Source organism: Gobius niger (genome assembly GCF_951799975.1).
Source record: "Gobius niger genome assembly, chromosome: 9".
Classification (NCBI taxonomy): domain Eukaryota; kingdom Metazoa; phylum Chordata; class Actinopteri; order Gobiiformes; family Gobiidae; genus Gobius; species Gobius niger.
Genome location: NC_136860.1, coordinates 17,957,427 through 17,982,899, shown reverse-complemented (window position 1 = coordinate 17,982,899; position 25,473 = coordinate 17,957,427). Strand labels below are relative to the sequence as shown.

Genomic DNA, 25,473 nt, shown 5'->3' with positions numbered 1-25,473 from the left:
CTCTTAGCACGGAATCAGCTGAGCCTCTCCCGCCCCGTCATGAACCTGTACTCTGTTGATGTGACGAATACACGCATTTTAAGGAACATTTGTCCAGGCTGTCTGAGACAACGCCGTAAAATGTAAGCGGAACACCTGTTTTGGCTCCGGCTTACCGTTTTGATGAGTAGATCCGCCTCCTGTGCCATGTTGGTGAGTCATTGATGCACCTGACGGCTTGCCATTGTTGTTATCATGTATTTCTTCCATGCTTTCCTTTTATCGGAAACAATATTCTTCATAATTCCAGTCTGGCCTTGTTTAAGGATAACCTGCAATTGCTGTTTGTTGATTATATTGGTTATATTTTCATGGATGGCTGATTTAAATGCATTGGAATATCTTTTTGTCCATTTCTTATTATGGGGGTTGTGTATATATATTATATTTGCAAGCTACACAGCCTTAAAAACGACGTTGATTAAAACATGTTTGCTGTGCCTGTTCCTTTGGGTATCGATGTATAATATTGCATGTGTTCTCCCAGTTACATAACAGCAGTGTTTTGTATTGATGCGTTCACGGTCAGTGCTGCTGCTCTGTTGTTTCGTATGGCCCTGTGAGCGCTGACAGTTTTGTGGACACTGTATACGCAGCTCGTGTGGCGTCAGTCAGGTGACAAGTCTCTGCAGGAGCTCGTTGTGTATCACAGTTGGTCCTAAAAGCACAATTGCTGAATTTTCCATCACACGTCGTTCTGTGTAATAAGTTACCATCATTTATTATCTGGAGTTATGACGGTCACGTTGTGTAACATTGTAAAAAAAAAGAAAAAAAAGAAAAGAAGTTGCCATATGGTCCTCCTTCTGCACTCAATCGTTTGGATTTTGTCATCTTTATACTGCATGAATGTTTTACTGACATTACTCATTTTGCTAGTTGCATCTTAAACCTTGCCAAATCCCAAAGGTTTTAACAAGATTCTGTGTTCTGAAGTCTCAAAGTATATACACATGGCCCTTGTAGGAAGACTGAAGCAACTGGACAAATACTGATCACTCATGAATGACAACATTTGTGTGTCAGCTGGCTTGTGCTTCTCAGTCGACAGAGCTAATTGGCTAATGTTATTTACTATTGAACCTCATAACAAGGCTCAGAGCAACTTGAATACAGATACTATTGGTCTACAAACACATGCATTTGTTTCTGGATGTTTACCTCGTCATGTCCTCTCTTTTTGCAGATGTTTTGACTTTGTGACGTCGCACTAATTCATTATGGATCCTGAGGAGGTAGAGCTCATGAATGACTACCGCTACAGGAGTTATGCATCGGTTATTGAAAAGGCGCTGCGCAACTTTGAGTCTTCTACAGAATGGGCCGATCTCATCTCCTCTTTGGGCAAACTTAATAAGGTATGTTTTACGTGTTTTAGAAACCGGTTTCCTGGATGTATTGTACCCATAGTGGTTAATGGCATATTCATTTCAGAGTTTCTGGGTTATTTCTGAAGTTACATTTTTGCAGCTGCATTCATGTTTCACTTCCCTCATACGTTTTTGTCACATCTTTTGGCCCATGACTGCCTTTAGCCAATATGTAGCATTGTAGCAGAAGGATGTTTACTTTGGAGTGTCGGCAGTGTGACTGCAGGGTCACAGGGCCAACTCAAATTGACATATTATAAAATACAGTTTTACAGTTTCATGGTGTATTCTATTATTTATGCTCTTGTTTCTCTTTCACAGGCCTTACAAAGTAATCTACGGTACTCCCTCCTTCCTCGTAGGCTAATCATAGGTAAACGTCTCGCCCAGTGTCTGCATCCAGCTTTACCCAGTGGGGTCCATCTAAAAGCCCTTGAAACCTATGAGGTCATCTTTAAAATAATAGGAACCAAATGGCTAGCAAAAGATTTGTTCATTTACAGGTAGGTTTATTTGTCCGTCAGCTCGATCTAATGAGAGGACCACTAGTAATGTCCTGTCTTTGGGTTTTTAGCTCAGGTTTGTTTCCACTTTTGAGCCATGCCGCCATGGCAGTGAAGCCTGTCCTCCTGGCTCTTTATGAACGTTACTATTTACCACTGCAAAGGGCTTTGCTTCCCAGCCTTCAAGCTTTCATTACTGGTCTACTGCCTGGCCTTGAAGAGGGTCTGGAGGTTTATGACAGGTGCAAAGAGTTTCTTATTATAAACATTTTGATTTTGATTTGAAGGACATTGTTCTAATCATACTCATTTGTGCAGAACTGATGCATTGCTTTTGAAGTTGTCTCTGCTGGTGGGACAGCAGGTTTTCTATGGTGCACTGTGGGGCTCTATCTTGGTTAGTCCGATGGTGCGACTTCCAGCTTCAGTCTTCATCGTTACACACTTTGACCGTATGGTGTGCCTGAGTGAGCAGACATACATGCTGGGTTATGATCACCATCTTGTGGTAGGTGAACATGAACTTTAACCAATGCGATGTGTAAATTACATTTATTACCCACTGTGTATTATTTTCTAATGTAAGTGACACTTATTTGTATCTTCTGTAGGTGAAGTCATTGGGTCTTTCTCTGCAAGATTCAAATGTCCTTGTTCAGCGAAACATGTTGGAAGTTCTGCTCTACTTTTTCCCCTTTGCCACATGTTTGGTGAGAATGAAGACTTTCAAAATACTAAAATACTACACTACAATTATTTCCTTTTCTCAAATGGCCACATAACATTATTTAGTGTTATTTTGTCGAAGGTATAACACTGTTAACATGTCACATGTTGCCCAGAATCCAGAGGAAGCCAGTATTGCAATGAGTGTGGAAGACTTAATATCACTGGTCTCTGCCGCACTACTCACACTTCTCCGCAGAGACATGTCCCTCAACAGACGCCTTTACGCCTGGCTTTTAGGTATTCTTCATCAGAGCTTGTACATTGATATGAATTCCACAGGCTGTCAGATTTTGTGATTGTGTATTTTTTCTTTAGGCACAGACATTAAAGGTGGCATGGTTGCCCTTCACCCTGTTTTCTCTACAACAATTGAGGAGCACACAACCTTCTACTTTAACACTTACGCTAAAAGTTATCTCATTCAGGCTTTGATTAATATAATCAAGCAAAAAGACATGGAGTCTGATCCTGAGAAGGTTGTTGGGTATCTCAGGCCATTTCGCATTCTCATGAGTCTGCTCGACAAACCAGAAATAGGTTTGTGCTTTGTAAATTATTTCATGTGAAGAAATTGTTCACTGTTTACTGTAATGAAGTACATTTATTGTATGTTGATGACAGTAATTTAAAATTCTTTGCTTAGGTTCAATGGTGTTGAGCAATGTTTTGCTTGAACTGGTTCGAGCCTTCTACAGCTACTGTCGAGAAATGCTTGGAGAGGAAACCACCAACAGCTCTGGACTTTCAAGCAACCAGTTAGCCAGGTTGGAGATAAAATCTTCCATAAAGTGATAGTACTTGTATGTAAAATACATTTTGTTCAATATTTTTTGCAGCAAAATAAAAGAAAACAAGAATGCCTCTGAGATTATTAAGACAATGAACATGCTCATGAGTTCAATGAACAGTGAATTCTTGTGGGAATACATGACTTGGCGCTTCTGTTCAGCTCTGAGGTATGGCTGGTGGCAAAATCAAAAATACCTGTTTTGAAAATGTGATACTCCTTTATATTAAGGATTGCTGTGTGATACAAAAAAAAGCTAAAGATGACCAAAAATGTCAAAAGAAGATTTACAAAAAACATAATTAATGGTTATGTTTGACTTTTATTTAATTTCTTCAGTTCCAAACATGACCCACCCAAACCTCCTCACTCAGACTGCAGTCAACCAGCCACTTCTGTCACTGAGATGTCTCAACTCATCATTTTTCTGCTTGACATTATACCATTGGTAAATAACAAAAGCTCTCACTTGAGCAACAGAGTTTCTCTAATCTCTAAATAAATAGTTACTCAAAGTTCAAAAATCCATTTACCCTCCCTAAATTCACCCCTTAACATGACATTTGTTCTTATCCAACAGGAGCTGCATGCCGACATCCAGTCCCAGTGTCTTCCGGAAATGCTGGGCACAATGTTGATAGCTTTGCAGAGCAATATCTCCTCTGTTAGCCTGGACGATGTCACTCAAAGTCTTCGGACCTGCTTCAAGGTCCTGAGTAAAATCCAAATGCCAGTGGCGTATATGGATCCGGAGGCAGGAGCCAGCACACAGGAGGAGTTCTCACAGAAGCAAGAGGAGGACGACAAAAGTAACAAGGTTTGAAACACGAATGTTCACACAACATTAAAGAAAATCCTGCAGTCCTTATTCCCTTGTCACTGTTTTAACAGGATATTCCTGAAAATGGGGAAAAGGCAGCCAATGGTCATGTCAACGGCCTTAGAGATGCCGAGTCCAATAAGACCAGTGGAGATGAGGCAGAGCCTGGAGTTTATGCTCCTATCCGGTCTGAAGACAGCGGACTAGGCATCAGTGCATCTCCTTCAGAGCAACAGCTCCCATCAATAATGGGAGCAAACACTGAGGAAAAGGAAGAGACCAAAGATGGAGAAAGAGTGTGGCGTAAAGGGGGAAGTGTTCACAGCATGGTCCACTGTCTCCAAGACATTCTTGCTTTCTTAAACACAAGGTAAACTAGTGATTCTTTTCTCCGCAACACTATGATGCATGAATTTCAATGTGCGCTTAATTTCTCTTCTCTTTTATAACAACATTTCAGATACCTGCTGGTACAGGTGGAAGATGTTCATGTGCCAGAGGAAATACCACAGTCTGTTCCGTCTCCTTCACCTGCAGACCAGAAGAACCGGCTAGCAGGCATAGCTGGGAAGGAAATAAAAGACAAGCTTACAGAGCTGTTTGTCCCAAACATACTGAAGCCACGCTCCCCATCTGATGATGCAGTCTCTGTAGAACAGCAGACTGTATGTTGTGATGAGCGACAGAAAAAGAAAAAGGAGCGTTCTTCACTTCCTGGATGTCTGCAATGGGGAGAGGGTTATATGCCCCGAGGAAAAGCAGAAATCTCTGAAGACTGCCGACAGGCTTTTACAGCATCATGCCATCTTTTACTGGAATGCATTACTTTCCCAATCTATCTAAGTGAAGAGGAAACACAAGCTCTCTACACTGAAATGTTTGGTCACTCAGGTCAGCAATTATGTGCATGTACTGATCAAACAAATGTTATTCAACACTTACATAGACAGAAGCACATTAACTTTGTACATTTTTATTCTCCTTTATAGGATGCAATGTGGATGATTTACCAGTATGGCTGAGATCCTTAATGACTCTCTGCTGTCTATCGAGGGACTATTACATCCAACACACTGCTGTGGCTACATTGTTGGAACTCATAAACCACTCTCAGTCTTTAGCACTGGTGATCCAGGACAAACATCGGCGATACCAAACCTCTGACTCCAACCCACTGAGTGGGAGGCTGCAGATGGTCACAGAGCCTCCCATCTACCCTGCTGTCCTCAGAGCCATCGAGATAGAAACTGATTTCTATCAGGTCAGAAAGTCCCAATATCACAAAATGAATGCAAACGTCTTACATAGACTAACATTTAATTCCCCTGCCATTTAGCGGATGTCCTTAGTGTTGTGGACCCAGCTAGACACAGAGCGCAAAGAGCAGCACATTTCCTGTGTGGAGCTCTTCTTCAGACTTCACTGTTTGGCTCCATCTCCATCAATATGTGAAGACATCATTTGTGAGGCTTTATTACATCGAGACAAGGTCAATACTTTAATGTCAAGATTTTTAAAAAATCATTAGTTTCTTTTCTGAAAATGTAATGTAAACAAAGTTAAACAAAACACAACTTAAAAAAGCCTTTGTATGTCATGTAACAAGATACAATGTGGTCGGTGTGTTTTCTCCAGACTGTTAGACTAGAGGCGTTACACCGCTTCACAGTCCTGTGGCACCTTACCAGAGAGACTCAGAACAACAGATCTATGTCCCACAATCGCTCGTTTGATAGGTTTGTGAATGCAGTCTATATATAATAATAATAATCAAACTATTGTTTAGGCTTTTGTCATTCAGCAGTTGATATTTCCTACATCTTTGCCTTTTAGATCTCTTTGTGTAGTCGTGGACTCGCTGAACTGCACAGATGGCTCTATAGCTGCTGCAGCTCACTGTTGGCTGGTCAGAGCTCTGTCTCTCAGTGATGTGATTAGGATCTTGGAGCCAATCATGTTGTTGCTTCTTCACCCATCCACTCAGAGATGCTGCATTCAGAATGTTAAACAAAATCTCACTGCTGGTAAGAAAAATAGTAAAGTGCAGTTCAATAAGAAAATAATATTAATAGTTTATTCTTCCTCAAAGGTAACTTAAAGATTCTCAATAGCAGAAGCCGAAGCTCAACTAAAACGTCGTCGGACACCGTGGCAACTGAAGTTACTACTTTTAACCTAAATGACATAGTTGACCGTGAATCCTTATGGACAGAATTAGACAGTGGTCCAGAGTTGCCCAAAGAATTGGACACTTTAACACTGTCACGGAGTGAGAGTGAAGTAACTGAGGAGGATGGAGATGGACCTGAGGAGGAAGAAGTCAGTGAACACACAGAGTCCGCCGATACCAGTGGGGCACAAGTGTCCACTGAAAACTCCAGCTCTGGCTCTGCCAACTATCGCAGTAGTGAGGAGGGAGGTCTGGTCAATGGGCTGCACAGGGTGGAATCTGAACGCACACAAGCTTCAGATTCTCTGTCGAGTGAAGACGAAGACCAGGAACTGGAGGCTATGGCCCGGTCTCGTCTTCTGAAGCAGGAGCGTGATAAGAGGGAGGCCATTGACTCTCTGTTCCGCCATGTGCTGCTGTATCCAGTGGCCGGTGGCTGGCCCTACCTCCTCCAGGGCCTAACTTTGCTACACAGTTTACTGAGGAGCAATGCACACTCTTCTCTGGTGGAAGCGCTTTCATCCACCTCTCTGGACACCAGCTCAGCTGCACATTTGAACCTCATTTCTAACCTCTTACAACGTCACACGCAGTCCCAGGATGGTAAATCATTCTATGGCTCTCTCTTGTCCTCCTGCTCCTCCCTTTCCACCCCTCCTGCCCACCTCATTGAACTGATAGTGTCATTGTGTTTGGGATTCCTGCGCTCCCATTACCCGTCATATCTCAGCCTGGGACCTCACGACTTGCAGGGAAACAGGGAGGTCCAAGTGAGAAGCGTGGAGGTCCTGACTGAGATCCTGAACTATCTTGACTACATGGCTCGTACAAATAATGGACCCACCTTGGAGCAAATTCGAAAAGTCCTCTCAGAATGTAAAGTGCAGCAGTACGCCCTGCTTACTCTGTCTGCATCTATGTATGTCAGCCAGAGAGGCTGTGAAAAGGGCGTCAACAGGACTGTGGAGTTGTTGGGAGAGGATGGAGGGCTGGCCGAAGAAAGTTTAGTTAATCTTGGTTTGGGGGGGGCACAGGATCAGTACCCCTTACAAATGGAGTTGCTAAAACTACTCCAGTCTCTTATTGTACTTGAATATCACGTTTGGCCAAGTGGAGCAGCAGCTAGCCAGCCTGGGGACCCTCGGGAGTCTCCGACTCCCAGCACACCTCTGGCACGAGAGTGGCAAACTGCTGTTCTCTTCCAACAGTCCATCAAAGCTGCCCAGTATGTGCAAAGCCAACCAATCACTGCTCAGGGGATGTTTGTCTCCGCGGCAGCTCGTGCTTTGCAGCCACAGTATGGTTATGCCATGCATCCTCACTGGGTGGCGCTGCTGTGCGCTTCGCTGCCCTATCTGGGACGCTCATTGGGCATTATTGTGACCCCTTTCCTTAATCAAATCTGTCGGAATTTGGATGAGCTGGTCAAGTTGTATGAGCATGACGGAGGAAAATCCAATCAAAGGTGGGTTATTCTGTAGAAAAGAATAATTTTATACTTTTTGTTGAGATTGATGATATCTTTTTCCTGTTTCTTCAGCTTGGGTTGCAGAAAGGAGAACATCGCTCCTGACTATGCATTGACTCTTCTCGAAGGCCTGACCACAATCACACACTTCTGCCTGCTTGATGCAAAAAGGGTGAGTACAGCAAAGTGTACTTCAAGTCCAAAACCAACAACTCGCATTAAAAGATCTTAATTTTCTTGTAGCCTCAAATGACATACGACGCTATGGATATCCGTAACGCTCGTAATGCGGTGATTGAGACACTTCCAAACATGCTGAGCAGCGCGGCCCTTCTGTGGGGTGTGGTGATGAAGGAGGAGAGCCACAGGCGCTTATTGGATACTCCCAGCAGACACAGTTCTGCCTCTGTGTACTTCAGGAGCTCAAAGGTGTGAATTTGCTTCAACTGGTTTTGTTTGATTTAGAAGAGGTATAATTACCGTTCCATTTGTGTCATCTATAGATTTTACGGCAGCGGATACTGGAGTTTCTGCTCCCTTTGACGGGACAGTATGGCACTCAGCTCATGGCCTCTGTGGCGGCAGTGTGGAGCAGCAGAAAGAATAAAAGGAGGCCCAAAAACAAAGTAAGTGCATGAAATGTTCATCTTTATTGCATGTATTGTAAACATTTACTTTATTTATAGGTGTTACCTGTGGCCAGTGAGCCCCGTCTGATTATTGTGGATCTGGTGAAATCTCTGAACACCCTGAACACAGACATCATCTTAAATCTGGCTAAAGAGGTGGTCAAAAAACCCCATCAGATAAAAGGAGACCAAGTATGTTAATGTCTAGTTTGCCATGATCAATGTTGTCAAAGGTTTTCATGAGTTCACTTTATTTTCCTTTTCAGAAATCGGCTTTAGTTGACATTCCGATGCTACAGTTCAGCTTTGCTTTCATTCAGAGGTATATGGAGCCTCTAGTTAAACTCTCAAAAATAATGATAGATTTAAAAAGTCTTAACAACTGGTATTTCTTTAGTGTTTCACCTCAGGTTCTGCAGGACAACGTTGTCCCTCTCCTCACTCTGTTGCGTGAGTCTGTGCAGTTGAATCTGACTCCACCAGGACATTTCTTACTGCTGGGGTTTGTACTCACGCATTTCTAAAGAAAGAGAAAAGAGTTGATCGATAAAACTGTGAAATAATTCTTCTTACGTTTTCTCTTCTAGGATTCTTAATGACGTTGTTAACCGACTTCCTAACCTGGACAACAAGAGGGATGCCAGAGATTTGCAAGTAAGATGCACGTCTCATTGAGCTGTTACCTTGTTGAACTTCGCTAAAACATCTTATTGCAATATTGTCTGCCGTTTTGGTAAAAAAAAAAAAAAAGATATCAAATCTTCCGCAGGAAGTGACTCAGAGGATTCTTGAGGCAGTCGGGGCAATAGCAGGCTCATCTTTAGAGCAAACTAGTTGGCTTACTCGAAGCCTTGGGGTCAAAGTTCAACCGCAGGTGCGCCAGGAAACAGAGGAACATGATGATGCAGATGCAGAGGGACTTGATGGTATTCATTTGTTTTTGTTTTTTCCATATTTGCCATTTTACGATGACAAAAATGTACTCTCTCTTCATTCATTCATTCATTCATTAAAAACAGAATCTGTGGCACAAGCTAGCACAATGGTGTCCTCATCGGCTCCCTCCGTGTACAGCGTCCAGGCTCTTGTCCTGCTGGCAGAGGTAGGCTGTTGTGCTTTTTCCCATTACATTATTTACTTGGTAAGTGCAGTATTCCATAACTGCATGTTATTTCAGATTTTAGCCCCACTGCTGGACATGGTGTATCGCAGCGATGAGAAGGAAAAGGCTGTTCCCCTCATCTCCCGCCTCCTGTACTATGTTTTTCCTTATTTGAAAAACCACAGGTAACCCGTCCTTTACAGCAAATAGCACATCTTCCTAATCCCTCTCGTTTTGGTTAATCCAACTGTATCCCTGTCTGCAGTGCCTACAATATTCCTAGTTTTGAGGCAGGCGCTCAGCTCGTGAGCAGTCTGAGCGGCTATGCTTACACCAAAAGGGCCTGGAAGAAGGAGGTCTTTGAGCTCTACATGGACCCTCTCTTTTTCACCATGGAGGCTTCATGTGCAGCCAGGTGATAACAGCTTTATATTTGTGTTGTTACAAGGTGTACAAACAAAGTTAGCTTGAATTCTGATTGAAGGTTTTCTGCTGTTTTTAGTTGGAAATCAATTATTGACCACCTGCTGACTCATGAGAAGACGATGTTCAAAGACCTTATGAGTACGTTTGATTTGACATAACTTCGCACACAACTTCATTTAACACTCACTAGTCATTGACTGTTGCGTGTTCTTTCATGTTGCAGGTTTGCAGAGTAGCTCTATGAAACTATTTGCCAGTGCAGACCAGAAGCCTATGCTACTGAAGCGCCAGGCATTTGCCATGTTCAGTGGAGAGATTGATCAGTATCATCTGTATCTGCCTCTTATACAAGGTGTATTATCAAACATTATTTGTGATTTGATTTTCTTGAACTCTTGGTCTGACTTGACCTAATTTATTCTGCAGAGCGTCTCACAGAAGCTTTGCGTATGAATCTCAGCCCTGCGGTGTCAGCTCAGATGTTTCTGATGTTTCGTGTCTTACTGTTGCGAATCTCATCTCAGCACCTCACTTCTCTTTGGCCTATAATGGTCACAGAACTGGTACGATTGCACCGAATCATTGAAATATTGTTTAAGAGATATACTGTAACAAGTTTTTATTGTCAAATGTTGTAAAAATATTTTGTGGTTTAGATAAGAATATTTGTTCGACTGGAGAAAAGCCTGCACATAGAGAAAGAGAGCCCCAAGTAAGTCTAGTTAAAGTCTAAGCAAGTTCACCACATGTTGATACTGCTTTTACATGACAATGATGTGTTAAGAAGACTCCTGCTTCCCTTTTTTCTCTTGTAATAGGCAACCAAAAACTGTCCGTGGAGACAAAAGTGGACCACTAAATCTCTCCCAGGCAGAGTTGGACATGTATTTGTCAGCCTGCAAGTTTCTGGACACTTCTTTAGCTTTCCCTTGTGAAAAGATTCCATTGTTTCAGATGTAAGACACTTTACAAAAATACAGGAGTCATACACTGTTTTTCGTGTAAATTTAGTGACGTTTTCCTTTTATCTGCAGGTATCGTTGGGCCTTTGTGCCTGAGGTGGATGTTAAGTGTTACAGCGGACCAGAGAATGCTCTGATTGAGGGCGAGCAGGAGAGTACGCCCCATGTTGTTAAGATACTAAAGGGAATTCAGCAGCGCTACGGGGTACGTTTGCAGTAGATTAGGATTCAACCTTTCTGCTACTTCATCTTTAAGCAATCACTAATTGTATATGTAATGATGTTTCAGATTCTAAATGGGCTGTGTGAGGAGTCATCAACGGACTGCTTGGAGTTTCCACTCCTCACTCAGCGCTCCCTGGTGTCTATTACGCAGCTGGTGCCTTTCTTTTGCACCCTCTGCAGTTCTTTCCAGGGGCCTTCGCCTTACAATGAGCCGACGCCCCACATTCCTGTGGCAGAGTACCCAGCATCCAGCTCAGAAACTGTTCTTAGGAGGTTGGAAAACACCATAGAGGCAGAGTTCCTGGACTGTATGGAGAAGAACTAGAACAGAGTTATCACTGATGCATTGAAAGTCCTATTAAGAAACTAACGTGTTGGGGAAATAATGTGAATTTTTTTATTTGTATTTATGTCTAATTGCTCTCTTACCAATTACCCTATCCATTGTTGAAGCTTTTACAATCCTAACTTTTATCTCAAGGCCAGAGCATTATTGCTTTTACCAACTCAAGAAAACTCAGCAGACTTGATCAATACCCCTCACGATCTTCTATAGAGTCAAAGGTTTGAGACTAAGTGAATGTACAGTCTTTGTTTGTCTCAGTTTACTGTTATTGTTCATTTTTGGGAATCTGTCCCTCATGAGTTCGATTGTCAAGTTACTGAATGTAAAACACTGTCGTAATGACACCTTCTAAATGTCACCTTCTTACACTGCACACTGTACACATTTGCATGCTATTTAGAGATTTTAAGGGAAATAAGCTTTTTACTGCGAAAACCTGTTTAATGCTAAATTGTAATTTATTTTGGATGCTTTAAGGTCTGTTTATTTTGCAGAAAATAAATTAATTCACTTAATAAAACTTGGCGTTTTACTGAGTCAGCTGCAAGTGATCGTAAGTACATATAAAGACATGATAATCAAATTAATACGTTAATTTTTAAGACAATACAGGAAATTTTCTTTTCACTGTTATTAGTTGATAAATTCATTTATTTTTCTGATACAATATTCCAAATTACTATCCACTTTGGCACATAATGGGTTATCTTCAGCATAAAGGACACCCCATGCATAGGGTGACCAGATTTCCCACCTTAAAATCTGGGATACAATGTTTTTTTGAGGGGCAACCAAATTGTAGCTTTTGAATGGTTAAATTTCCTGTTTACAAAAGTCAAACGTTAATTAAATAGACCAATCAACTTTTAGGTGATAGACCTTTAGCTGTTTAATTGGTTCAGTCAATATCGAAACATTGGGGCCAGAAGGCATTACGTTTCAAGTACATGCACTGTTTTAGGCATGGTACTGGTGAAAAACCTGAGCTTGTGTTAAAATAGGGACAAATCAATGGTTTTGGAGAAATCCCCGGATCAAAAGTTTGCATTGGCCTACCCCAGTCCTTAATACTGTGTCCTTTGTTGTAGTTGTGGATGGGTCTCTTTATTTCCTCAGATGGCCATTATTTTTGGCAAAAAGCCTCCAGCTCCTTTAAATTCCCGGGCTGTCTTGCATGAACTGCACGTTTGAGATCCCCCCAGAGTGGCTCAGTGATATTGAGGCCTGCAGACTGAGATGGCCGCTCCAGAACCTTCAATTTATTCTGCTGTAGCCAATGAGATTTCGACATGGCCTTGTGCTTAGGATCGTTGTCATGTTGGAACGTCTAAGTGTGTCCCATGTGCAGCTTCCAGGCTGATGAGTGCTCCTTTTCCTTCCGTATTCTTTAATAACATGCTGCATTTATCCTGAAATAAAGTTTGACCAAGTTCCCTGAAGCCCACACGTCCCCAAAACATCAGTGATCCACCTCTGTGTTTCACTGTAGGAATGTGCATCGTTCATGTTGGCTCCTCCAAATGTAACGTTCATCGATGTGGCCATGAAGTTCCATTTTGGTTTCATCATTCCAAATGGAAATTTTGAGGCTTGTCTCTGTGCTGTTTTGCATTGTAAGCGGATACTTAGTGGCAATTGCAAAGTAATGTCATTCTTCTGGTAACTTGGTCATGCAGACAATTGTGCATCTTGAGCTACCACTTTATATACAGTCCTGTAGGCCTATTTCAGATAAAGTTATCTCTGGTTTTTCTTTACATCCACAATTTTCCTGGCAGTTGTTGCTGAAATTTCTGTTGGTGTGGCCTACCTGTCAATGCCACCTGGCCATAGTTTGATTTCAACAATTGCTGATTGATACTCTCAGTACCTTGGTTATCTTTTACTACTTTTCTTACAGATCCTCTGACAATTCATTTGCTTTCCGCATGACTCAGAAAGCAGAAACGCCAGTGCAACACTGGATGAAAGATGCAAGGGTCTGTCAGGAGCCCAAAAAATTTCCTAAACCTTTCCTAAACACAGAATAATTCCAAATACTGATCACAGCAGGTGAGGATGCTTACCTAGTAGCCATTCAAATCCGTTTGTGTCCACTTGTGTGCATATTATCCAGCCAAGATCACCAGAACATGTACCAGAAACCTTTGATCGAGGTCAGTGTGGCAATTTCAGATGTCATTATGATTTAAAAAGAGCAAACTCAGTTGTTTGACCATAAAAATGGCTTTGCATAACCTAACTAACAAAAACAAAACTTTTTGTTTTATCTTTCCTACTCTCTGAAAAAAGCAAAAAAATAAATAAAGATAAATAAATAATCATAATTCTGACGTATTAATAATTCTGGGGTATAAAAACATTTGAGCATAAACTGTATATTGTATATCCATCGTGACCGGGCAGTTGTAGTACTCTAAATGTCCGGAGGGGGCTCTGTGGCGGAGAATGCGGTGTTCTCAGGTCTCCCACCCCAGAAGGAGAAAAACACAAACATGGCTGCACAAACAGACCGCGGGGTCCCGTTAAGCACCGTAAGAACATTTGTTGGTCTTTTACTCTTCAGTTTTAGGATTACATAATGGATCTTCTTTATATTGTAGTCTATGATGATTGTTTTGCCATAATGACTTGTCACAGGGCAAAGTACATGTATATTGTCTAAACGTCATTGGTAAAATTCCTCTTGACATTTTTATGCAAAGGTATTTTTGTCTTTCCTACGAGCTAAATATCCAAATGTAGGAAATTACACATCTATTATTATTTGTACAATGCATCGATCTTAGTAGTTTCTCTTTCGTTTCTTTGGCGCTCTCCGAAGAAGCGTAGTGGGGCTGATTCGTTCTAGTAATTTCCTTACAGTGACTGTGTACTTGTACGTTCAAAAGTTTTCTCTTAAACATTTTATGTCTCTTCTCTTCACTTAACATTTCATTTAATTATCAGTCAATATAATCCACAATGCCCTCTATAGTAAATCTACGGTCTGACTATGCTGTGGTTATTACATACCTATTATATTCATAGTTTTTTTTTTTCTTCAGTGACGTCACTTTGTTTTGAATCAGAATAGTTTTTTTTCCCATTGTTTGACAACAAACATTTTTGTTTCTCGGTTCAATCGTGCAACATGGAACATAAAACAAATAAATATAAGCTATAAAAACTTTAAAACTATATGGCCACAAGGGAATGCATAAATAAATAAAAAATATTATAAAGACAACAACAATTTGACATAGAACATCAGTGTGAGTGTCTTTAAAGATGTGCAGGCAGCTGCAATAAATGACATTTATTGTGCCATGTTCCTGTTAGGTGAATGTATAAACATAAACATAACTTGGGGCAATTTTGAACATCTTTTTCTCCCAAAACTGAAAGGTGAAATTATTTTTTCACTGTAGCTTTGAGCAGTGGTGTGTTTTGTACACAATCCCACAGGTGCAATTATAGATGCTTGAAAGAACATTAAACCATTAAGATTAATATGACCAAACATGATCAGGTTCAATATTTGTGTACTTGGGCCCCTTTATTTTCATAAATTCTAGAGCATGAGTGCTTACAGTGTCTAACCAGAGAGACCAGGCTTAAGTGAGAGGTCATGGTCACAGAGTCATGTGACGTTACTTACTGTTTATGGATGCAAGTAATGCAGAAATGTAAAATAAAACATGCTATCTTTTGTTTTGGTTGTCAACTTTGAGTCAGCTTTCACACTGAAGAAGTTGGCTTTAATTTATCATAATTTCCAGGATGAATAGACATACTCTAAAGACCAAGTACTAGTCGGCATCTTAATCATTGACCAAATAAATGTGTTAGTGGTTGAAGGTGAAAAAAGTCTAAAATGACTGGGGAGCTATGGATAACATTTGTGGGGAGCGTTGGGTCACACAGAAGACATGATGTCCCAATCGTTACATCCTTGACACCTTGTTAACATGTTTGGGTGAAGTTTCCAACTCTGAAGAATGAAGCAGGAAGCAGTGCTGGATGGTCTCTTTGTAGATCTTCTATTTTGTTTGCAAACCCAGACAAGGAAGACCTTATTAGAACTTATTAGTCCTGAGACTGTTGTTCTCATGCTAGGTCCCCCCTTATCTGTAGGAGGTGCTGACAGGCCTGCTCCATCTATTATGTTTCCAGTAGATCTTATTTCAGTATTGATGACCACTACATTTTCAAGTATTCTAACTTTCACCAACTAAACAATGAAAAATTCTACAAGATCCTGTCATAGATAAATGTGTCTACCCTTCAGAATAGTGACCCAACATTCCCTGGTCATGGGGAGAGTTGGGTTGTTTTGAGAGCATAGAAATAGAGTTGGGCAAAATGTTGAAAGCTTTGGCAGTAAAGCGAAGAAATGTCTTATGTGACCCAACCCACCCTGCTATCCCCAAATCTTTTTTTTATTTTTTAGATTGTATACATGCGTTTTCAGCAGGTTTGGCCAGGCCTGTAAGCCTTGAATACAAGGTTGGAAATAGAGATAAAGATTGAGTCCGTGGCATAGAAGTAAAAACACAATACTTTTTTTTTTTTTGCTTAACTCGTGTCATAAACTCATTGTTTTCATTATGTTTTAGCTTTGTCCCAAATATCTGCACACCAACTCCACCAGCCACACCTGGCCCTTCAGCGCCATTGCAGAGCTCATTGGTGAGTCATTGACACATGGTTTTAATGGCATTACTTTGTGACTTGTTCTGGTGACCAAAGCTGTTTTGTTCGAGCCTGTACAAATATTTAGCATTAGGAGTGGCTTCGAGTTACTCCTACTACTATCTACTCCCACTCCTAGCTACTCCCATTTAGTGCTGTTATAATCTTGGTTTAGTCCTAAATTAGTCCTAGCTCACATATTCTTTACTTTCCCTGTAAGCCTTTGTAAATTCTGCAGAATGCCCAGTCAAAGTAGAGAAAACTATTACTTCCTACTTTGCTTTGTTCCAAGCATTCTATTGAAGGCCTTACTATCCACTTTGCCTGTAACATTTAAAGCATCTTAAGTGACTTAGACTCTGTACAGCAACACCAGACACAATCCATTGCTCTCAATCATGGTTGTGTTTTGTTTGTTTGTTTGTGGTAAATTCATCTCACCTGTTTAAACCTGTTTTTTTTATTGTTTGTATTTTGTTGTTGTCCACTGTAAAGCACTTTGTGACCTCTGTCTGTGAGAAGCGCTATATTAAAGAAAGATTACTTACTTACTTACTTACTTACTGACTTACTAAATTCTGGTTTATAGAATGGCCATGCACCTAAATTTCCCAAACTCCTTTTTTTTATACACCGCTTGTTAATTAATTTGAAATGTCCAAACGTATTCATAATGTTCCTAGCTTAATCTATTGTGTTTGTGAGCACATTTTATGGCTGTCAGGCTGCCTCCTCCAGGCTAATTGTTTCTAGCATTGGTGCTACTTTGTTTACCGTTGCTTATAAGTAAATACAGTACAATACACAGCAAATAGATTTCACTCTACTAGAAGTAGGGCTGGGTCATTTAGGAAAAAAAATAATCACGATTATTTTCCTCATATTGATCGATCTTGATTTTCAATTCGATTTTATTTCTTCATAATAAATTCAATACGTCTTGTTGATTCATATAATTAGATACATCTTTCATTCAAACCTCAGCTCAAACAAAAAAATGCTTTCCTCCAGTCTCATTCAACGCACTTCCATTGTCTCGTCCAAACTTGGTGCTGTTTGTGCCAAGTAAATGGCTGTAATAAAATATATAAAGTCCCATGATGATTATTGAGATTGAGCAAAGTAGAGATTGCGATTTCAATTCAATTTCGATTAGCTGCCCAGCCCTAACGAAGTATGAAAGTAGGTGGTGCCTCTTTTAGTGTCGGACTTTAACAGGAAAAATTAAAGGGGTTCAAACACTTTTTGAGCCTACTCGATTTATTCTTTTGTGTCATTTCAGATAATGCCTACGATCCAGATGTCAACGCCCAGCACTTTTGGATTGATAAAACAATGGTCAGCAAAGAGGAATGTCTCACCTTCATGGATGATGGCAACGGCCTGGACTATCAGACAATGCACAAGATGCTGAGGTAGAGGCATTGCTTATTAGTAATGCACATTTTACAGTCATTTTTACTAAGCCATACTAACATTTCTATCCCACTGAACAATTTTAAAACTCACTTTTTCTTTTGTAGCTTTGGTTACAGCGACAAAGTGGCTCTCAAGGGAGTTCTGCCGATTGGTATCTATGGAAACGGGTTCAAATCTGGCTCCATGCGTTTGGGAAAAGATGCCGTTGTGTTCTCCAAGTCTAAGACTGCCATGTGCATTGGGATGCTCTCACAGACATACCTTCAAAAGATTGGTGCAGAACAAATCATTGTGCCTATAGTATGCTTTGAGGAGAGAGGAAACACAAATATCCTTTCATGGTGTTTATTTACATGTGAAAAGACTGGGCCAGAATAATAAGATAAATAGTGTCTGTTTCTAGCCTACATTGTCCTTGACTTTGTTATACTCAGTGTAAAAGATGAGCACAAAGCCAGTCTTCAGGATATTCTACGCTATTCACCCTTCAAAGCGGAAAAAGACTTGCTCAACGAAATCAACACAATTAGGGCGTCATGGTCTAGAAGTCAAACAGGGACGCGGATCATAATCTGGAATCTCCGCAGGTTTGAGCTCTTCCCGAATACTTACCCAATGTGTTCGTTGTAAGAACACATTCCAATAATTCCCTCGAAAGATATAGTTGCTTAATAGGAAAGATGTGAAGCTTAATCTTGTCCTGTGCCTCAACAGAACGTCACAAAACCAGCTGGAGATTGATTTTAATCTGGACCGTTACGACATTCGAATGCCATCCGATGTCTATCAGGAAATGAATGACATTTCCCACATCCCTGAAAGTTTGTTCTCTCTTCGGGTAAAAGGCTTACACATATTTGGTGTTTTAATCGTTTGGTTGGGTTGTGAATTTTACAATAAGGCGTCTTTTGAATGTTGTTTTGTACCTGCCTTGCTAAAGCAGCACTTCTGTCTCTGATCGTGTTTCAGGCATACTGCAGTATTCTCTACCTGAAGCCTCGATTGCAAATCATGATACGCGGTAAAAAGGTGAAGTCTCAGCTCATTGCAAAGAGTCTGGCCCACAGTCGAAAAGACCACTACAAGCCAATGTGTGTCGTATCCTTTTACCCGTCGTCTTCCGGTCCATCACATTCTTTTGTATAACCAATCTACACTTTTTACATGAAAGCCTTATTGCCTTAACTTTTATCAAGACCAAACGCATTCCTATTATTTTTGGGTATAACACGAAGAGTAAAGATCAATATGGCATTATGATGTACCATAAAAATCGACTTATTAAAGCCTATGAACGTGTGGGGTGCCAGCTCAAGGTAAGATCATTTGCATTTGTGCAGAACGTTTTGGGTTTACAGTGATCGTAACCACCCAACATTTACAAACTGCAGGCAGACAAAAGAGGTGTTGGTGTCATCGGCGTTATCGAATGCAACTTTCTGGATCCTACACACAATAAACAAAGCTTTGAAGAGAATGATAAGTACAGGTACTGTAGAATTCATGTTTTTAGTTTTTTTAATTGCTTTGTTTCACCTTTATGTAAGTAACATTCATGTGATTTCAGGAAAACTATTATCAATTTGGGGACCAAGCTGGAAGAATACTGGAAAGAAATCCGATTCAGGAGATCCAAAGAAGATCCCTCAGGCGTGCCAGTAGAAGATACAATGTAGGTGTTGTGTGAAATACAGCCCTGTACAGTTACTTCAAAACTGTAATATATTCTGTATTAGTAGTTACTAGTCTGACAAAAGCCAGACTGACTTTATTCATGTATTTATAAATACATATAAAAGACAGTCTGGAAGTGTGGTAATAGGACGCAATTTCCAAATCAAGACTTGAGGCGGGGCTAACGATCGTAGTTTGAACGAGAACGAACCAATCAAACACAAAGCGACTTACGCTTTGTGTTCACGTCCTCCGCCATGATTGTTTGTAGTCCACACGTGCAGTCGAGTAAATGTTCCGGCGAAAGCCGTCAGAGCAGCTTCTTGCTGTGGCTTTAAGGACAAGTCCAGCTCATTTAAAACAGACTAAAGGGCACTGGTAAAAGATCGTTGTGTCACGGCCGCCATCTTCACTGTTTTGATTACGGCCCCGAGGAGCACTGGTAGATGGGAAATCCTGGTGCGGAAGATGACGCACCATTAACTCCCGCCTCCCGTGCTATGATTGGCTCTGCCTGGTTTTGCCGGAGCCAGCGAGATTCAAATAGCACAATTCCAGACTGTAGCCCCATGTATCTCTTAACATGGAGAATCAGTCTAGCTCGTGCCAGGCAAAGTAGTTACAGCTATAAAAATGTAATATGTTTGTATTACATATTACTGTTTCAAAAATGTAGCTTTTACACTACTTTAAATTAATTTTGAGTTACTTTTGGTCAAATATAAACTGAAATAGTAATAATGCCTCCGAGCAAAACTGCAGTTAAAGATTTCCTTTTCCTTCGCTCTCCCCATTGTCTCGTGTTTTGTTTTGACTTGAATTGTAATGACTAATATAATCCGGTATTTTAATATGTTATATTCCTTTGTTACTAAAAAAAGCTATATATTTTTGTAACTCGTTACTTTTGTAATACGTTACATACTTATCCTTATTTGTTCATAACGAAATACTACTTTGTAGTACAAATTATTCTTGACCTACTCTCAAAGGTGAATGAAGGTTCTTGAGTGTTCTCTGTAAATATACACAATTTGTTCTGCGTATATTTACACAGCACTGCTGTAAATAAATCCCACACTTTTGAGCAGGTTCTTAAGTTGGTCCGTGTTACCACTAGTTACTAACTATTTGCTTACTGCCCACTATTGTTTACCATTCAAACTGATATATCTGAATACTGTATATTTGAAGGCAATAGTAATACTCTTCTGTATTTCTGAATGTTCAATCTCAGAAAACGGCCTGACCAAAACTGGGCACAATGTGACGACTGCTCTCAATGGCGAAAACTTCCTGATGGGATTGACTGCTCAAAGCTCCCAGACAAATGGTACTGCTATTTGAATCCAGATCCCCAGTTCAGGTAAGAGAAGAGTCAAGTATGTACAGTAGATGGAGTCAAACACTTTGCAATGTCATTGATCTTTTCTCACTTACAGGAGCTGTCAGGTGGAGGAGGAACCTGAGGACTCTGACGATGAACAGCCTTCATATTTGAAGACATACAAACAACAGTGAGTTATATACGACCTAGTATAAAGGGGACTTAAACAAACAAAAGAAGTACAATGGGGATAATGGCATGTCATAATGTGCTTTTTTTGTTTGTTATTCTGTATTCAACTTAAATGTTCTTCCTTTTAAAGGGAAAGGGAGGACAGAAGGCTGCAAGAAAGGAGAATGCAGGTGAGAATGTCTTGACCAGAATCATCTCCCGAATAAGAATAAAGGTATATTGAAAAAAAAACTATTGAAAACCATTCTCGCATCACACAGGCGGAGAAAGAACTGAGAGAACACCAACGAGTGGCTCAAATGCAACATGAGATCCTTCTGCAGCAGCTGCGTGAAAAGGTATGTTCATTTGGATAGAGTTTTAAAAGGGCATATGGCATTGTATGTCATCATTCAGTCGACCTTTATAGTATAATTTATGTGTCTAGAAAATTTCTGTAATGCAGATATTCAACATATCTGCAGAGGGCACAATTCTTCCTTTTGCATTCTCTGGTGACAACAGCAGTCCAAAAACTTTATGTTTAGTGGTTGGGGCTGCTGCACAACCACAGACGAACTGTTCTGTTCACAGCGTCATGAGTTTGAGTCTCGGTTCCAATGATTTGCTGAATGTCTTCTCCTGCTTTTTGCACTCTTCCCTTCCGCTCTGTTTTGTCTAGCTTGGCTTGTACGTTTAGTACAAGCCAAAAAACATTTTAAAAATATATTTGTAAGAACATGCAAACCTCTGCAGGGAGACTTTGACCATGGACAGAATCAGAGCAAGGTTGGTGAAGTGTCTGGTAGGTAGAAGCATAGACAAGTCCTCATGGCGGGGAGCTGACATTGCTGTAATACCACCCCCTGGTGGCCAGGGGCGACTCCAAAAGACACTTGGTAAAAAGGATTCCAATGGTGGCATTACACCTCCCTAGCACTGCTTAAAAGCCTGGCTCCAAAGAGTTTTTCTTTTTCTAAAAATTGCTATGTTCCATGTAATGGCGCTGGGCTACGTACCATATTTTAACCACGCTGGTTCTTGTATACTAGAAATAATAAAGTGGAAGCCTAAACCTATGATTTGACTCGCTCTGGGGCACTGCGGAGGCTGGTAGCTGGTCCTGCTTTCCCGCCTTTTTGCCTTTTGCCCAGGATTCGTAGGAGGAGATTGCAGCCATGTTAATTTCACAACAACTTGGAATCATTACTATGAATGGGGCTGAATGGAACACCGGTCATCTCTTCTATCTTCTATCTATAGGCGTCGGTGATAGGGGGAAGCCAGGGGAGGGGAGGAGGGGTGCAGACTAGAGCTGGGTTCACTACTGACTCCTACTGGCAACAAAGAAATCCTAGAGAAGAGCTTAAGATAGCTTTAAGAAAATGTGCTTGTATTTTATTCACCCACTGTAATGCTGGATCTACCTGTGTGCTCTTTTGTCAGGGAGAACATTCGTCTTCCATTCCACTCACACCAAAAAGCAGGAAAAACAGAGATTCAATCCAGGGCGGCTCTCCCCTAACCCCTTCTTCCATCTCACAAGATGGTGAGATTATTATGATTTGATTATTTATTTATTTTTTATTAGGTTCTCTGCCATCTTATTCATTATTATTAACTCCCACTTCTCATAAACCTCCATTTTTACAGCCTGCAGTCCATCCACCAGCAAAGGCCTTCCAGTTATTTCAAATGTATGCTCTCTGGCTCCAATGTTAAGGTATAAATATTGCTCTTTCTTTCATAACAGTTTAGCGAAAGATGTTAACAAATCATAGTATTTATGTGCATTGGAATGTAAACATGAAGTTAATTTTGTGTTTGTATTTAAAACGTAAGCGCAAGGGAGAAAAGACTGCAGTCCAACCCCCCATGCACTACACCAAAAAGACCAAGACTCAGCCGAGCACAAAGTAAAGCTTCCGATCCAGTTTTTTCTTTAGATGTGAGTCCACAAAGCTCGCCTTCAATTCCCATCGATGACGACAGTGATGACACAGATGATGATCTGGTCATAGTTGAAGGTGCAAGTACGCCAAAACCTACAAGTAACCCTGCTTCGGTCCAAGTAAAGACAGAGCAAACAGAGACAGAGTGCGATGTCGACATGCTGCTAGAGTGCAGTGATGATGCCGCTGTAGACCATCCATCAGAGACAGCTCAAAGTGGCCCTTCAGCTCAAGGCAATAGTGCCTCTGCTGCTGCTCCTGCAGTGGCCAACATCACCACACAAACAGAAGTGCCTAAAATGTATGTTAAGGAAGAAAAGACTGGTGAGGATAGTACAGACAAAACTAAAGATGTAAATGACCAGGCAGGAAGTATGCTTAAGATCACTGTGGTGAAGGAGGAGAACATCAGTCAGCCTGTACTCAATGGAATCACAGCAAGTGAAGATCCAGGTACTGAAAATTCCTCTGATAGTGAATCTGGCAGTAGGTCCCCATCTCTGTTGCCTGCGGGTATTCCAGAGAGACGGACAGAGCCAGACCAGGTTTCGGAGCGTGGACAGGAAAGAGACACTGTAAAAGAACAGGTACATCAGCCTCAATCCCAGTTACAGAGGAGACGCGATGCATCTCCAATCGATGTAAAGAGGGAATCTCAAGACCAACAAGCTGAAGAAAGGCAGAACACTACGGACTATAAAAGAATGTTTGAGAGTGCCAGAAATAAAATCAATGAGCTTATTAAAGACAAGGAGGCTTTACTGGCAGCTGTTGAGGTCAAGCCCAGTACTGATCGACACGATGACAAGGGCATGGATGAGATTGCGCTGCAGGTGGATAGCATCATGCGGGAACTTGATGAACGCAACAAGGAGAAGGAGAGACTGCTCACACAGGTCAGTGTCAGGGTTCAGTGTATTTAAAGGCCAATTTCTTTCAAACTTTGATAGGCATCAACAAGTGCTGTGTATTTGTCTTCAAAGTTGGAAGCTGCAGAGGAGGAAAAGGCCCGTCTGGCATCTGAGTGCGAGTCTCTCAGGTTAAATATGCAACAAATGAACGAAAGGGCAGTCGTTGATTCTTCAGCACAAACAGATTCACAAGAAAATGAAACAGCCCCTGGGCCCTCTTCATCTCAGAGGTACACTCTTAAATAGCTGTAAAATGAAAAAGTATTCTGTTTTTACTTACATTCTGTGTTCCCTTTGTCTCTCTGAATCCTAGTTTGATCGCACTGCGACACAGTGTTGGGCGTCTTCTTGCTACTCATCATGTTCCTGCTCTCGATCTGGATCAAGTGAATTATGAGTGTAACGTTATTGATGAAATCTTAGAACAAGTTCTGAATGATGGCTCACAAAGCACTCCTTTTTAGCGTCCATTGACTGTTTTATCAGTGTTAAACAGGGACTGTTACTTAAATCTTTGTTTGATTATTATTATTTAATGTAAAGCCACTATTTAATACCATGACATGCAATATATTGTGTGTTTGTGTTTAATGAGAAACATGAGAGATGCATAAAGCAATAATATAGTTATGTTATAGATTTTACAACCCCTGGATTAATCAATGACCTGCTCAACCTTATATCATTATAATGTAGCTTTTATTCTAAGCTCTCAACATGTTTTATTGTCTCTTTTATTTAATGTAGTTGACATGTTGTAGCAGTGTGTATGTTTTTGTAAGATTTTGTAATTATGTACAGAAATAAAACCATTTTCTTATAAGCGCCGACATGAAAGTGTTGATACAGTTGATACAGATGCAGGGGCGTCGGACTGGGGGGGTAAAGGGTACTGAGTACCCAGGGCCCAGAGCAGGGTAGGGGCCCTCAAAAATGCTGCAAAAAGCGTTATGTATTGTACTTTCTAAGTTTCCTCATAATTGATAACTGAACACAACTGGGCTAAAATACAATGGTTGCTACACAGAATTTTGCACAAACAATAATGATAGGATGATATCTCAGGGCCCTGACACCCCTTTAAAAACTTGATGAGGTGGATTCTGTAATGTAAAAACACAGAGCTATGAGGAAAGACAGATATTAGTCTGGCCTCGTTCTAATGTGCTTTTATTTAACACTAGCCTGTTCTAGTGGACCTTAGAGGCAACTTTCTTGTCAAAAATGACAGTTAAACATGAGGTGAGGCGAGACTAAATCAGGCTGAAGCCCTTGAGTTTTGTGTTCAGGCCTGTGTTCAGACCAAGATAGTTTGTACCCAGGGCCCAGAATTTGGTGCTACGCCCCTGTACAGATGTAAAAATATAATACATAATATGTATATTATATGAAGGTGAACGTGCTGCCCGCCTCTTCCGCACGTCTGACCAATCACAGACATCCTCTAAACCGGAAGTTTTGACTGAAGACTACGCGGGAAACATCAGTTTGCGTCAACACATCAGCGGTAAGTGTAAGTTCAGCGCTTTGCCTGCATTGTATGAATGTTAAAAGATATCTTCAGTCATGAACGTAGTTGTACAGGTCGCGCTTGTATGAGCCCATAACTAAATGTCTATGCACGATGTGGTGAATGTTGTATTCTGTATAATACTTTTCAGTTACTAGCAACTAGTGCGTTAGCCGTTCTGCTAACCGGTGTTTACAGTTCTTGCTTTCTCACATAAACTAAATGTAGCACCACACGATTGTTTCCTGTGAAGTCAAAA

The 25,473-nt window shown here is 40.9% G+C and overlaps 2 protein-coding genes across 2 annotated transcripts; both read left to right on the top strand.

The window, feature by feature from the left end:
• The first annotated feature begins 7 nt into the window (after positions 1 to 7).
• dop1b (DOP1 leucine zipper like protein B) lies at positions 8 to 11,627 on the top strand. The gene is made up of 37 exons (XM_079563802.1): positions 8 to 192; positions 1,226 to 1,397; positions 1,731 to 1,912; positions 1,984 to 2,154; positions 2,231 to 2,420; positions 2,524 to 2,622; positions 2,755 to 2,878; positions 2,957 to 3,178; positions 3,285 to 3,405; positions 3,478 to 3,597; positions 3,768 to 3,876; positions 4,009 to 4,245; positions 4,320 to 4,618; positions 4,709 to 5,139; positions 5,238 to 5,509; positions 5,585 to 5,737; positions 5,884 to 5,984; positions 6,082 to 6,272; positions 6,338 to 7,883; positions 7,959 to 8,058; positions 8,130 to 8,315; positions 8,390 to 8,512; positions 8,573 to 8,707; positions 8,782 to 8,837; positions 8,913 to 9,017; positions 9,103 to 9,169; positions 9,285 to 9,441; positions 9,535 to 9,617; positions 9,693 to 9,802; positions 9,883 to 10,032; positions 10,120 to 10,181; positions 10,267 to 10,395; positions 10,470 to 10,606; positions 10,700 to 10,755; positions 10,862 to 10,999; positions 11,078 to 11,210; positions 11,295 to 11,627. Exons 2-37 carry the CDS (start codon positions 1,260 to 1,262, stop codon positions 11,553 to 11,555), a joined length of 6,894 nt encoding a protein of 2,297 aa, XP_079419928.1. The 5' UTR covers positions 8 to 192; positions 1,226 to 1,259; the 3' UTR covers positions 11,556 to 11,627.
• A 2,437-nt stretch (positions 11,628 to 14,064) lies between these two features.
• On the top strand, positions 14,065 to 24,302 carry morc3a (MORC family CW-type zinc finger 3a). Its single transcript, XM_079562611.1, has 19 exons — positions 14,065 to 14,110; positions 16,175 to 16,247; positions 17,533 to 17,665; positions 17,774 to 17,997; positions 18,100 to 18,256; positions 18,384 to 18,507; positions 18,639 to 18,767; positions 18,866 to 18,985; positions 19,061 to 19,158; positions 19,237 to 19,341; positions 20,581 to 20,709; positions 20,786 to 20,860; positions 20,993 to 21,032; positions 21,123 to 21,200; positions 22,288 to 22,390; positions 22,495 to 22,564; positions 22,684 to 23,689; positions 23,777 to 23,934; positions 24,018 to 24,302. Exons 1-19 carry the CDS (start codon positions 14,072 to 14,074, stop codon positions 24,166 to 24,168), a joined length of 3,012 nt encoding a protein of 1,003 aa, XP_079418737.1. The 5' UTR covers positions 14,065 to 14,071; the 3' UTR covers positions 24,169 to 24,302.
• Positions 24,303 to 25,473: the final 1,171 nt, after the last annotated feature.